General features: G+C 32.8%; 2 protein-coding genes across 5 annotated transcripts in view; one reads left to right on the forward strand and one right to left on the reverse strand.

Annotated features, from left to right (window-relative positions):
• Positions 1-7,960: 7,960 nt before the first annotated feature.
• LOC117169193 (adrenodoxin-like protein 1, mitochondrial) lies at positions 7,961-10,289 on the reverse strand. Of its 4 annotated transcripts, none has more exons than XM_033355423.1 (4): positions 10,238-10,289; positions 9,782-9,833; positions 8,399-8,646; positions 7,961-8,246 (listed from the first exon to the last, which is right to left on the reverse strand). In XM_033355423.1, the coding sequence occupies exons 2-4, from the start codon at positions 9,808-9,810 to the stop codon at positions 8,143-8,145; spliced, it is 381 nt and encodes a 126-aa protein (XP_033211314.1). In that variant the 5' UTR covers positions 9,811-9,833; positions 10,238-10,289; the 3' UTR covers positions 7,961-8,142. The 4 variants fall into 4 exon arrangements, with proteins under 4 accessions (XP_033211314.1, XP_033211313.1, XP_033211311.1 ...); XM_033355422.1 differs by lacking the exon at positions 10,238-10,289 and adding an exon at positions 10,100-10,215; XM_033355420.1 differs by lacking the exon at positions 10,238-10,289 and adding an exon at positions 9,953-10,188.
• Positions 10,290-10,537: 248 nt separating this feature from the next.
• LOC117169395 (T-complex protein 1 subunit zeta) overlaps positions 10,538-13,904 on the forward strand; it is a 14,819-nt gene continuing 11,452 nt past the window's right edge. The window contains exon 1 of the mRNA XM_033355761.1: positions 10,538-10,835. Coding sequence (XP_033211652.1) covers positions 10,699-10,835 — 137 coding nt within the window. The 5' untranslated portion in view covers positions 10,538-10,698. The remainder of the gene's footprint in view (positions 10,836-13,904) is intronic.

Raw genomic sequence — 13,904 nt, forward strand, 5'->3', positions numbered from 1 at the left:
TTGGTAAAACCTTTTTGAAATGCAAGTTGTTCAAAATTTAAAAGTATTTGTACTTTTTAATATTTTAAAATATTAATTTGGAATAGTCTATTCGAATTCGGTTCATACGAATGACTTGGTTTTTTTTTAAATTTAAAAAGGTCAAAGTTTTATGATTCTCATAAGCCAAAGAATTTGAAACACTTCTTTTTAAAAGTGTTTTGAAATTCAAGGCGTTAAAAAGTAAAAGAACTTGAATTTTAAATGTAAATGTCGACTTCAATTCGAATCGTGGAAAGGTGGTTTTTTAAATTTTAAAGCGTCAATATTTTTGAATTCCCAAAATACAAATAAATGGAAACATTTATTTGTGAAAGCATTTTGGAATTCAACGTATTAAAAATTGAATGCACATGAATTTCAAACTAAAATATATACTGGAATTCAAATTTTGCAAATTAGGTGGTTTTTCATTTAAAAATGTCAAGATTTTAACATTCTCAAAATCGAAATAATTGTAAATATTTCTCTGTGAAACTTTTCGAAATGCAAGTCATTCAAAATTAAAAGTACCAGTGCTTTTTATTATTCAAAAATTGTAATTTTAAATTATCTATTCGAATTCGTATCGTACAAATTGGGTGCTTTTTAATTTAAAAACGTCAAGATGTTTAAAATTCTCAAAATCCAAAGCATTGGCAACTTTTCTTTATACAAGCGTTTTAATATGCAAGACTTTAAAAATTAAAAGCATTCGAATTTGAAATTAAAATATCTACTGGAATTCGAATGGTGCAAATTAGGTGTTTTTAAATTTAAAATCGTCAAGGTTTTAAATTTCTCAAAAAGAAAAGATTTGGAAACATTTCTTTGTAAACATTTTAAAATCGTGTTGGAATGCAATTTATTCGAAATTCAAAAGAATTTGAATTCACGAGCATTTGGGAATAAAGGCGATTGAAACTCCTTTAAGTAAAAATAAAAATAAGAATATACGCAGTCACAATGTAGAAAGTAACTTCAACGCTTCTTTGGAATTGATTATTTTCTTACGATCCGACGAATTTATAAAAATGACAATTGCCTAAATTTCGTTACAAGGAACAATTGTAAGTTCAAGTGCGCGACCAAAGAAAGGCAACGTGCTGGCAAAGGAAACTGGATTTCTTTTCCGAAATTAATTTTTTAAATCGCTAACCGTACTCTGAAGTAGCGCACTTTGCTTTCGTTGGTTGTGCAGCGGTGGAAGTCATACTTACATTTAATTAACTTAGAGCATTGATGAGTGAAAAGAATTTTATTCTAGAGTGTTAATGCAAAGGCTTTTTTAGATGAATATTAGTGTATTCGATTTTGTATTGACTTTTTTACAGTTTTGTATTTTGAAAAGGCGAAAGTGTCCTCTTACAGGCCCAGAAGAGCACATTGCTCGCCTTTTGCATTTAGGATAGAATATATATAGAGGTAAAGTTATTTTGTACACTCGTGTGCACAATGTTATGAAGGGAGGTTCAGTTCTCTGAGAGGCGAGTGATTCTCGTTTAATTGAAAAGTCTGTATTTCACTTGGAGCGTTTTAAATATAGTATTAGCTTTGATAAGAGCGGTTGCAGATCACGAATGCGATTCGGTAGTTTTTTTGCTTTCTGTGCGTTGTTTCCGGCCTCGAACTCAGGTTGCTCTCAACGATATATCATTTTTTCTTATTCCACTGATCATTCGATTGATCTGCGGCTCTGAGAAACAATGCAAGGCGATGCGTAACATGACATAAAAATTGGTTTAATTTTAATCCGTTTGACACAAAAAAAGGAGATTTTTCTTAATCGTGTAAAATGTAAATATAATATTATTTACTGCCATAACTAATGTTTAGTTTTAGGTGTCGATGGTAGTCGCTTACCGTAAGGTTTTGTTTCAAGTATTGCATTGACACGCAAAACACACGCTCGGTGTACATGACGAATGTACCATATTGTGACATCTATCTTTAGTTACGAACAAGTACAAAAAAAAACTATTTTTCCCAATAACGCAGTTGTGATTTCTCTTACCAAATGAGGATACGCATGTAATCATCTTGAAAGGTGCAGCACTGCGAGTATGCGAGAGAGTGAGTGAGGATGGATGATTGTAAATTAATTTAAGTTGCTTCGATTAAGGCGAAAATGTGTGAACTGATGAGTAAATGGGTAAAGATTAAAATGTGTCGAATAATTCAAGTTTTCGACGCGGAAATTATACAAATATTCTAGTGCATGTGACCGTGGCGATCACACTGACGACGATGATAATAATTATTGACACAAGCGAATAATACATGTATAAACAAAACTATTAATATACATACATACATACACTAAGAAAACACCCCTTTGACGAAAATTCCCGATATTTGGGAAATTTCGACTAATTCGCCTGCCAACCCTATACAATTTTCAATGTTTATTGGCAGTGAACCAAACAACAGAAACTCGTGATTTATCCACTTGCAATACATGACTGCAAGGCGAGTAAAATTTTAATCCACGAAGTACATTATATCATAAATGTCTAAAACTTGTATCATTGTAATTAAAAAGATATGTACCATAATCCTGATGTATGAGAAATAAATATATTGTATCATGATGGAATTTATCCTCTATCTTTCATCATTAACGTCTTTTAGCTCGCGATTTACTAATTCTGCGATGCAGCCAAATCGTAAAACAAGATTGGCATCTTATTTCAGGTATCAATTTGGAATTAACTCGATTTTAAATTTACATTAATCTTTAACCCTGAGAACATAGTTACAGAACAGATCTGTAACTGTTCTAGAACAATAAAGAACGTGTTCTAGAACAGGTTACGAACATGCGAGTAACTATATCATCCCTCATACGCTAGAAAAATTCTGTGACAGTTCTAGAACGCTGAGACATACGATCTGTAACATTTCTAGAACAATTCTAGAACTCGATTACCAGTGTTATATAGCAGTTCTGTAACAGATTTAGAACGCTGTGACAACTGATCTGTAACATTTCTAGAACAATTCTAGAACTCGATTACCAGTGTTATGTAGCAGTTCTGTAACAGATCTAGAACGCTGTGACAACTGATCTGTAACATTTCTAGAAAAATTTTAGAACTCAATTACAAATGTTGTAGAACAAATCTTTAACAGATCTAGAACGCTGTGACAACCGATCTGTAACATTTCTAGAACAATTCTAGAACTTTGGTAAGCTGCGTTGTAAAAAATCAAGGGCAATTCTATAAAAGTTATATAACAATTCTATAACAGTTCTAGAATTTTTATTTATCAAATATGGAACAGTGTTATGTACTCCTCAAAGCAATAGGATATCCCGGGATATTCGATTCGACCCCATTTATGTCCCGGGTTATACGTCCGAGATATCCACATTAGGGATATTCGCAAGGGTCAGCTCGACCGTAGTGTTAGTGAACTAAGCTTAGTTCCTAATTCGTTCCAGAACACACTTGTAACAGGGTTCTAGAACTTCGATATAACACTGTTATGGGACAATTCTAGAACAAACTTGAAACAAATATTATAGAACGTCTGTGATCAGTTTGTTCTAGAACAATTCCATAGCAACTGTTACAGAGCAGTTCTGTCACATAGTTCTGTCAGTGTTCTAGAATACTGTTACCTTTTTATTCTAGAACAGTTCGGTCACAATTTTCTCACAGTGTTCTAGAACACGGTTACCTTTTTTTTAGAAAAGTTATGTCACCATCTTGTAACAACTGTTATAGAAGAGTTCCTTTTTTGATCTGGAACAGTTACAGAACGTCTTTGCTGGGAAGTATAGCCATACCCTGCTGAAAATTCCTATGTAGGTTCCTATATAGGATCCTACATAGGGATCTTTATGGTTGACCTATAGGCGTCACCTATAGGAAATGACTTATGATCCTATAAAGGATCCTAAATAGGGACCTATAGGAAATGACTTATAATCCTATAAAGGATCTTATATAGGCACCTATAGCGCCTAGAGACACACACGTACCATTAGGCACCGTCAGTTACATACCTTATTAGGGAGGGCCCTAAACAGGTACCTATATAGGAGCCTATGCCACTTCCTATAGGTGAAACTATGCAGGATATATGTATATCCTATTTAGGATCCTATATAGGAATTTTCAGTAGGGTGTAGACATGAGTTCATTTGTGCACTTATATTTATATTGAATTAAATAAGATAATAATATTTTGTTATCTAACTTACACAAATATATGAAGAAACATTGGAGATCGTAAGAAGTTTATCAATTTTATCAAGTTTTATTATTAATAACCTTTTATACCAGAGGGAAAAGTACGTGGAAATTGTAGACAACTAAGACTGCCTAGCTGACTAAAACAGTTATTCCAATTATTTAGGGTTACTTATGTCAATTACGATTTCACAGTCAAGTTAACTCAACAATGTATACATAGTCAAAATAGTACATTTTATTTTATTGATTAAATCCACTCTAGTTCCGAAAAACTTGTTTGAATTCTTCTGAATTTAATGCAACTGTTTTTTTTTTGTAAGTTATTCGGATCCCTTTGGTTTATTGAAATTGTTTTGGATTCTTTGGACTTTCTTAGTTAACTTCAGTTCTACTAAATGTGATTGAATTTTTTATAATTTTCTAGATTCTTTTGAATGTACTTGGATTTCTCTGAAATCGTGTGAGTATTTTAATTCACCTGTGTTCTATTACATTTTCTTTAACTATTTGGGTTCCTTTGAACTCACTTGAATTTTTTTCGAATGCACTTTAATGTTTTTGAATTCTTTAGATTCTTGTATGTTACTAATTTTTTTTAATACGTTGAGTTCTTTGCAATTCACCTTAATTCATTTGAATGTGCTTTAAGTCAATTGAATTCTTAGCAATTATTTGGATTCCTTTCAATTCACTTAAATTCTTTTTTTAGATTAATTTCAGTTCTACTAAATGTGATTGAATTGAAAAGTTTTTCGAATGGACTTGAATGTTTCTGAATTTACATATATGAATTCAAATGAATTCTATTACATTTTGCTTAATTATTTGGAATTTTTCATTCAGTTGAATTTTTTAATTTGTTTGCTTTCTTGCATGTTACTAAATTTTTCATAATACTTTGAATTTCCCACATGTCAAAATAATCTGTTTGAATTTACTTTAAGCAAGGATATTCTTAAAGTCCACTTAATTTAATTGCATTTTTGTGAATTATTTGGATTCCTTCGAATTCACTTATATTCTTTTGATTTTGTTGTCGATTGTTCATAAATAATTTCATTTCTACTAAACGCGATTTAATTGTTATTAAAATTATTTACATTCTTTAGAATGCGCTTGAAATCTTTTGAATGTACATACTCAATTACAACTGAATTCAATTGCATTTTTTTAAATAGCTTGGATTTCTTTTAATTCACTCACATGAGTTTTTGAATTCTTTACATTCCTATCTAACTAAATTTTTGTTAATATTTAAAGTTCTTTGAAATTCACTTGAATTCTTCTAAATTTACTTTAATTATACTGAATTCAATTGTACTTTTGTGAATTACTTGAATTCTATTGAATTAATTTGTATTCTTTTGCATTTTTCTCAATTAGTTTCAGTACTTCTGAATTTGACTCTTGATTAATTGGATCCCTTGGAATTCACTTCTTTTGCATTTTTTTCGAATCCAAATGAATTTTTTTTAATTCTTTCCATTCGTGTAACTACATTTTTGTCAATGCTTTAAAATCTTGTAATTCGCTTTAATTCTTTTCATTTGCATTTTTTCAAATTTATTATAATTCCCTTTAAGTCTTCTGTACACATTTAATTCTACTATAAATTCAATTTATTTTTTGTGAATTCCCTTTTTAATTCTTGAATTATTATTAGATGTTCATTTTCGCCTTTAATAAGAAACGTCAACATTTATAATATAGATTTTTTCTCATACAAAATCAGCACAACATTTTTCTTTCAAAATATAGTACAATATGTAGAATATAAGAATCTGAACTCGGAAGATAATTCCAAGATTTATAAGAATTTTCATATAATTTTTTAATCCACAAAATTACAACACGCTCATGGACACTTTTAAATTTTAACCAGAAATAAAATTTGCACAAATTAAAAATTGACTTCAAAATGGAACTTATCATACATTGAAAACGGCACAATTTAAAAAAATTGAATAATAAAACTGCAAGCGTTCAGAGTTAAACCTCGATTTGCATAGGCTAAACTTACGTCGAAGTTACATATGCAGTAAGACCCTTCAATAGCACTCCCCGCTATAGCCCTTCCGAGAATTGACGCCGCTCCGCTGGTATGGGTGAAAGGAGCTGCGGGGGCGGTGTTCACTACCGCGTGACAAAAAAGGAGTGTTGCGGTAAGACGCTTTGCATTATTAGGCTATCTGTGTAACTGGGTCATGACGTTGCGCCAGTTCACTCTAAGCGGGAGGCACACACACAAAGAATGTGCACGATGGCGAGCTCGGGTCGACCAACAGTGGGGCGCCAGTGCTTGAGGCCAACTGAAGCCGATGCGACTGATCGGATTATTTCGTGCGGTCAAATATATATGGCGACGTAGTATCTTGAAGTTATTGGAGCAATGTTATTGAAAAAGAGCAGTGAATAGCAATTCATTTTAATCCAAAATGTTATACTAGGGTTTAAAATTAATAATTTACTATGAGATTTCTTCATTGAAATTGTAATTTCTTCTGAATTGATGGTGCTGCCATAGCTACCTAATAGGCTCAACTATCCGACAAAGAAAACAGAAGAAGTATTGGACAGAGATAGAGTATATCGTTTCGAAACGAAAAGTAGGACCTCCCAGTGGGCATAAAATTTGGGGACGTCTTTACGACATCCTATGTCCATGTCGTTAGGGTGTCTTTACGATATAGTAAAGACGTTGTATGATCTGACAATGTCTTTGAGCGTAAAGACACCCTAACGACACGTACATAGGATGTCGTAAAGATGTCACTATAACACAATCAATGTGTCTCTAACTATCTCACATGGAAGAAAAAGAGGTCTGATCAACTTCAAGAATCGGAATCCCACTGCAGTGTTTTGTAATGTCAAATTGTCAAGTTTTGATGTGAATGTTTTGTTTTTCGCAGACAAATAATCTAATATTTATAAAAAGTAAGTGATTTTATCTTAAATAACTTCTTTGTATGTTCTGGCTATGAAACTGCATCGCATGCATTATGCGATTACGCAGAAGTGCGTGCCTGTCACACATACGCTAAGATAATAATTTGATCATTATAATGACGCTTTCAACGATTCACCATAAAACACCACCCTTTTTCCTTGGCACTATTTCCTCCGGAACCGCTATCGCTATCTTCAGAGGGTGCCGTTTTTTTACCTGTTAAGGATCCTGCGGGTTTCTTCTTCTAAATTGAGTCGGATGCTTGTCTCAAGTGGGATAGTCCTTCTCGGATTAGCCCAGCCATGATGTACGCATCGACGTCAGTAGCGCGACAATGTCGCCCAACCAGCTCATCGGCCTTCGACATCATGGCACAGATTTGTGATCCTCCGTGCCGCACCTTCAGCATCCTTTGGTCCGATCGCAGGACCCTTGTAGCTCGCTGCCCTGTGGCCAAAGCCCTAGCAAAATAGTGATGTGCTTTTGGATGCTGCTGTTTTAAAGTATAAAAGCAGGAAAAACCTTTATTTTAATACGTAACAACAAACTTTCTTCCTCACTTCCTTCAAAAATTTACTTTACCCATGTCTCCCTATTAGAATAACAATTTTGAACTAATTTTTACTACGCAGTAAAGTCCACCAGGAACGGTTTATGCGTCCCTGATTGTTTACGTCCGGAGTGGAGCTATGTCCGGGAATTAGGTCCAAGGTCAGCCTCAAAACTGGCACTATCTCCGATTTTGACTGTATTATTATTATTTAGTTTAATAGTTAAAAGCGGTAAATAAGGTGACTATTCTTTTTAATTCCCAATATTCTTATTTAGATATGCCTAGTATCTAATTTACAATAGCAAACATCCTTAAATTGACTTTTTTTAAAGAATTTACAAATATTAATTAATAACACTTATGTACAGGGATTTTTAAGTTTTTTTTATCTCCAAGCTTTTTGTGAGTATACCCAATTCCTAGTGAGGAGTAGGCGTATGTCCATCAACATAGAAATTCCGCGTAGCCTGTGGCAATTGCAATTCGATGCCATCTAATTCCTTCGTTAAAACGATTTGGCAACCTAAAAGGAAATTATATAGAATACTGCGTCCATTAAAATTGCAAAATTAACTCTATTTTAATGGAAATAAAACTTGAGCTTCACTTTACTGACTTTTTAAACTTCTGCTTTAAGTTTTGAAGTAGAAAACTTCTGGTTTGAAATATTCTTACCTAATCTTGAATTTTCCTTTAGAAACGGAGCTATGTCGAGTAAATCGTCTTCCTCTTCCTTCGCCGGTGGAAGTTTATCTAGATAATCATGATTAACGTATACATGACACGTTGTGCAAGCGAGAGAAGCTTCGCAGGCTCCTTCCATTTCGACTTCATATCTATGAGCTAAATATAAAGCATTGTCTCCGACTTTCCCTCTAACTGGTATCCTTTTGCCACATTTATCTATAAAAATAACGTTTACCCTGAAAAGTAAATGATTAATTAATCAAACAAATTACACGAATTAAATTGTATCTGCAAAGTTTGTAAAAATCCTATCTAATTCAATCAAACTCTATCCATCTAGAAAGCCTATACTTTTCTATCATATTTTCATTATGCCTTTGCAAAATCTTAACCACCCAGTATTTGTATTTAAAGTCCTATCTTTCACAATTTTGGAAATTTTCATCAAATTCTATTCGTTGAAAATTGTATTGATCATATTTGATAGGTTTTGATAGTATTTCTATAAAATGTGGGATATCATATTGGAATTTGTGATAGAGTATTTGATATGATTGGATTGAATTGATATAAAAAAGTATAGGAATGTATAGGATCTATTGGGTCGCTACTCGATTTTTTATTTGCAGTTTCTCTACTTTTTGCAATCATTCTTTCAATGTTTCTTTATCATTTACTCCTATACAGATATTCCTGTAATTCCCCATAATAATAAAAAGATTATAGGTCTATTCCTAGAAATGTTCCCAGGGAAATGGGGACATTTTGAAAATAAGTATTATAAACTGCTGAAAAAGTATTTGTATAGAACCCCTCAAATTCAATCAAACGAATTTCACAAAATAAAATCTATCATCTCATTAAAATCCTATCAAATATTTTTGATACAGAACTTGTATCAAGATTTTTCGAGGAGTAAAATTCGATAGAAATCTTCCAGGTTCTGGAAAAAAGGATTTAATACAAATCTAGGAAGAATAAGTTTTGATAGCGTTTCAATACAAAACTGTTGACAGAAGTAAAAGATTTTTCAACGCATTATCAAATCCTACGTATCAAAATATTGGAATTTTCTATCAAGTTGTATACGTCGAGAAATCGTATACCTTCCTACTAAAATGTTCTCAGTGCATCAATAAAAACAAATGGATTGAAAAGTATTATATTTTTTTTAACAAATCCTATCAAACATTTTCAGCATTTTACTAATTTCAAATTTGATTTTCTCAGCTCAATATTGGAATATGAGAACTAATTAATTTTTGTTAATAAAATTATTACAGCGTACATGGACTTGAATATTTTTCACAATAAAATCTGAAGCAGCACACACAATAATTGATAATATTAGAAAAGGTTTTGTTTACCCACACTTCATCCTCGGACTTAGGGTCCTGCATCTCATATTCCCCATGGGAAAGCCCTTAAAATACACATAAATTATGTATATAACTCCAAATTCGATAAATAAAATAGGAAAAGTGTGTTATTTAAATGACTACTTCGCGCCATGCATTTTCAGGATTACATATGACAACTTACATGAAGATGTGTGTAAATGAGGATTTGTGACTTTCATTACTTTAATTACGGGCGATCTTTTTATATTTAAATTCCTTAATAAAAGAAAAGGGCGCAACACAAATGACATTGTGCTGGGTTTTGCCGGAGACCTTTTTTTAATATTACCTGGACTTAACCTCAAAACTTGTGAAAATCATATATATATAGGAGATATGATGGAGATAATACATCGGGGTTGACTGGTGTGAATGTGTGAAGCTAAAGCGCAGTGAAGCGTAGGATCTGAGGCTCCCGGTAACTTACGAAAAAATTACGTATTTCATGAAGATCATTTCGAAAAATAATTATATAGGCATGGCAAGAAGTTAGAGGACTGGATTGAGGACTTTCATTTATAAAACTTGAATAAAAATTCAAGAAATATAGAAAGCACGTCCCGCCCCGCCTTAAATTTAAAATATAGTGCGCATGCGCTTTCTACTTTCTGCAAAGAAATATTCCTCATTGGCTTACGCTGGTACGACGAACCAATCACGATTCGTTACCATGGAAACGAATGAACTTGACTTAATTTACATCCAATTGTGATGTGAGTTTGGCATTACATCGTCCATGTGAGTGATTTCACGATTTGTTCACCCTCGTTGGACCAATTGTTTAACGTTTTTCTTCTCTCTATCGAAAGTTGAATACAGTTTTATTACACGTGATTACTACGCGAAATATTTTACCGCATTTTTACTGTTAAAAGTCCCTGAAGCAAAATGTCAGCAATCAGTTTATTGAATCCGAAAGCCGAATTTGCTAGAGCTGCTCAAGCTCTAGCAATTAATACTTCGGCTGCAAAAGGTATCCAGGAAGTCATGAAAACGAATTTGGGGCCCAAGGGAACCATGAAAATGTAAGTATTTTGAATTTTCGACCTTAAAAATATTTTGCTTTTCATGGAAGTGATTTTGTGAGGCACGAATTTGGCATGTGCGTGACTATTTTCTCTGTCTCACTCCCGGTTATCGACTACCATTCACTTCGCTGTGAATACACTCCTTTTATGGCAATCAAGCAGTTCCTTTTTTCCTTTATAAATTTAAGAACCTATGCAAATTTTAGAAATAAACTTTACTGAGGAATATTTTTCTCAAATCATACGAATTTTAAATATTTTTGTTTAAATATTCAAATTAGTGTATAGAATGCGGGGGAATTAATATATTTATTAATTTTTTTATGTTCTTAATTTATTCTAGATGCGAACCCAAATGAGACAATTAATATTACTTAATTAAACTTTCAGATTACCTATTATTCTTTATATACTTATTACCAATAATTTATTTCACAGGTTAATACTATTCTGCAACAGTAATGTTTATGATAGCAAATATTGTTAACATGTACAAATGCATTTTTTTAAAACGTAGTTTACAAATTATAATCTATATTATTTAATTTGTTGTTCCATGATTTTCATCTGTTCTGTCTTCTACGAAATCAATTCAGGGGCCGGTTTGGGATTAAAAATCGACCGTGGAAAAATGTTTGAAACCGGTCCAGCTACAGTTTTTAATTGTTTAATTATAATTTACTTAAAAATATGGCGACTTCAATTTTCAAATGTTTCATTTTGATAACTGCAAGTTTCATTGGAAATAATTTTTAAAAAATTATTACAGTTAAAGGTGCTTTAACTTAAAGTTCTATTTAAAACTTAAAATTTAACATTGTTCAGTTTTAAGGGCTAAATTTGAAGACATAAAAATGCCAATTGGATAAGCACCAACTTTTATTAATTCTGTTTGAAATAATTTCAAGTAATCTTTAACTCTATTGGCCGTTATATATTAGGAACATAAAAAAATCATTTTTCTTTCACTCGAAGAAATTAATTTCAAAATTACATATGAGCATGGCAAGTGGATAAGGACCATTTGGTTTTTCCGACCTCAAACATAGAAAATAAAAATAATATATATGTTTATCTCCCTGAATCATTAGTAAATAATTACCACGTACTTTTATAATTTTGACTCAATTCCCTATCGTGCAGTATATAAATATTTGTATTTTTGTCCTTATGCAGTTTCCCTGGCGAAAGTTTCGGATAGGAATTCATTCCAAATCATTCTGAAATCTGTATTTAAACCAATCAGATTCTATCTGACTCAATCCGAAAAAGTTCTTAACTTCGTTCGATCGAAATCGGTTAAAAATTAATCCGGCTCAATCCGAATAAAGCTGAACAAAATTGTCAATCCGTATGAATCCAATTCAATTTGAACCCGGCTTCATTTGGATTGAAAATTAAGTACATGTCAATCTGAGTTCGGATTCATTCGGATGGAAAATTATGTTCGGATTGAACCGGATTAATTTTTAACCCATTTGGATAGAACTAAATGTCCATTTTTTTTCGAAATGGTTTAGATACAGATTTTGGATTAATTTGGAATGAATTCCTATCCAAAACTGTCGCCAGTCATTCTCATAATTTCATCAAATCCAGGGTGAACATTTTTGGAAATTTTAACGTATCAACCGCATACATTTAATAGCCTAAAAAAGTAGTTACTGTATGCAGTAAACTTCCACCTATTCTAACGATCGCCTAGTCAAAAGTTCACTTATTCAATATCCCCTATACACGCTTATTCCAAATTGCGCCGTTCTCTTCACCTCCCACTTTTGTCCCTGTACGGGCTCTACCGTCACAACCTCATCAGTGGCTGGCCGTTAAAACAGAGGCTCGGAGAGCGAGAAGCCCGTGTTGGTTTGAATTGAGTATTTTAGCATGACGTCATAGGAATGTAGACCATTTTTTTCAGAAAAATATTTTAAAAGTAAGTCATAAATGTACGAATAGTAATATTTCTCAAGTGTAGAATGTAATTTCTGAGCCATGTTCCATTCCCTTGTCGACTGACTAACTTTCAGTGTCATTGATGAAAGTAAAATATCCAAAATGTAAGATCAGTGTATCAGATCGGGTACTCTAACGTCAAATTTCGGACAGTTGATTGTATTAAGTGAAACTAAAAGGTCTTCAAACAAAAAAATAAAGTAAAATGACTGATAATAATGACTTAGTGACTTTTCCCGACCCTTAGAATGGATGAAAATTTACTGTAATTCATGTCTAAACATTTTAAATAATTTTTGTCCGCAATATTGCATCCGCCGTTTCTAATTTTGGAAAATCCAACAGCAAATTTGTTTTTAGTGACCCCAAAACCCCTAATATACTCAAGCACAAATATATTGGATCCAGTTAAATAATTTCCTTTTGAAATGTGCACATATGTGTCATGCTGCAAAAGTGGCATGACTTTTTTGCCCATGTATGTGTCACCGACAGTGAAGAAGTTAAATTGCTAAAAAGAACACATACAATTTCTCATCATACCAAGGTAAAGACACCAGTTAGTGCCATGCGACCAGTTAGTGACAGCCTGTCCGTGAATAATTTTCAAAGTAGATTAAAAAAAACAGTTAAACCCGGTGCTACCATCAAGGCGCATGCCTCTGGCAGTTACACTTTTATAAGTATGTAGGAAGAGCGTTCAGCGAATTTGTGAGTTGGTGAGAAGGTATGTGGAGGGCAAAGGTTTGTATAATGATTCATTATGAGCAATAATATTAACCTGTCCGAAAATTCGTAAAGGGACAGATAAGTGACAGAATCAAGGAAAATTTATTTCAAGGAGAATCAGTCGTGTTTGGAGTGGAAAAAACTTTATTGCCGTTAACTTTAGTTTTTTAACTTATCGCCAACTATGATGGCCATTCTTATCGCAAAAATCTTTAAAAAGTTTGTTGTTGGAGTCACGCCTCAGCGAATCGCGTGGAGGTTAAGGTGTCCGGGAGCATAGCCATATGTGTACAGTCTGTCAAGTTAAAGCGTGGGTGGCTTTACTCGCAGTCGGTAAGGTGTATCGACATGATTTTGGTGTCAAAATATTAAGAAGAGCTCCCT

Source organism: Belonocnema kinseyi, chromosome 3 (assembly GCF_010883055.1).
Source record: "Belonocnema kinseyi isolate 2016_QV_RU_SX_M_011 chromosome 3, B_treatae_v1, whole genome shotgun sequence".
In the NCBI taxonomy this organism is placed as follows: Eukaryota; Metazoa; Arthropoda; class Insecta; order Hymenoptera; family Cynipidae; genus Belonocnema; species Belonocnema kinseyi.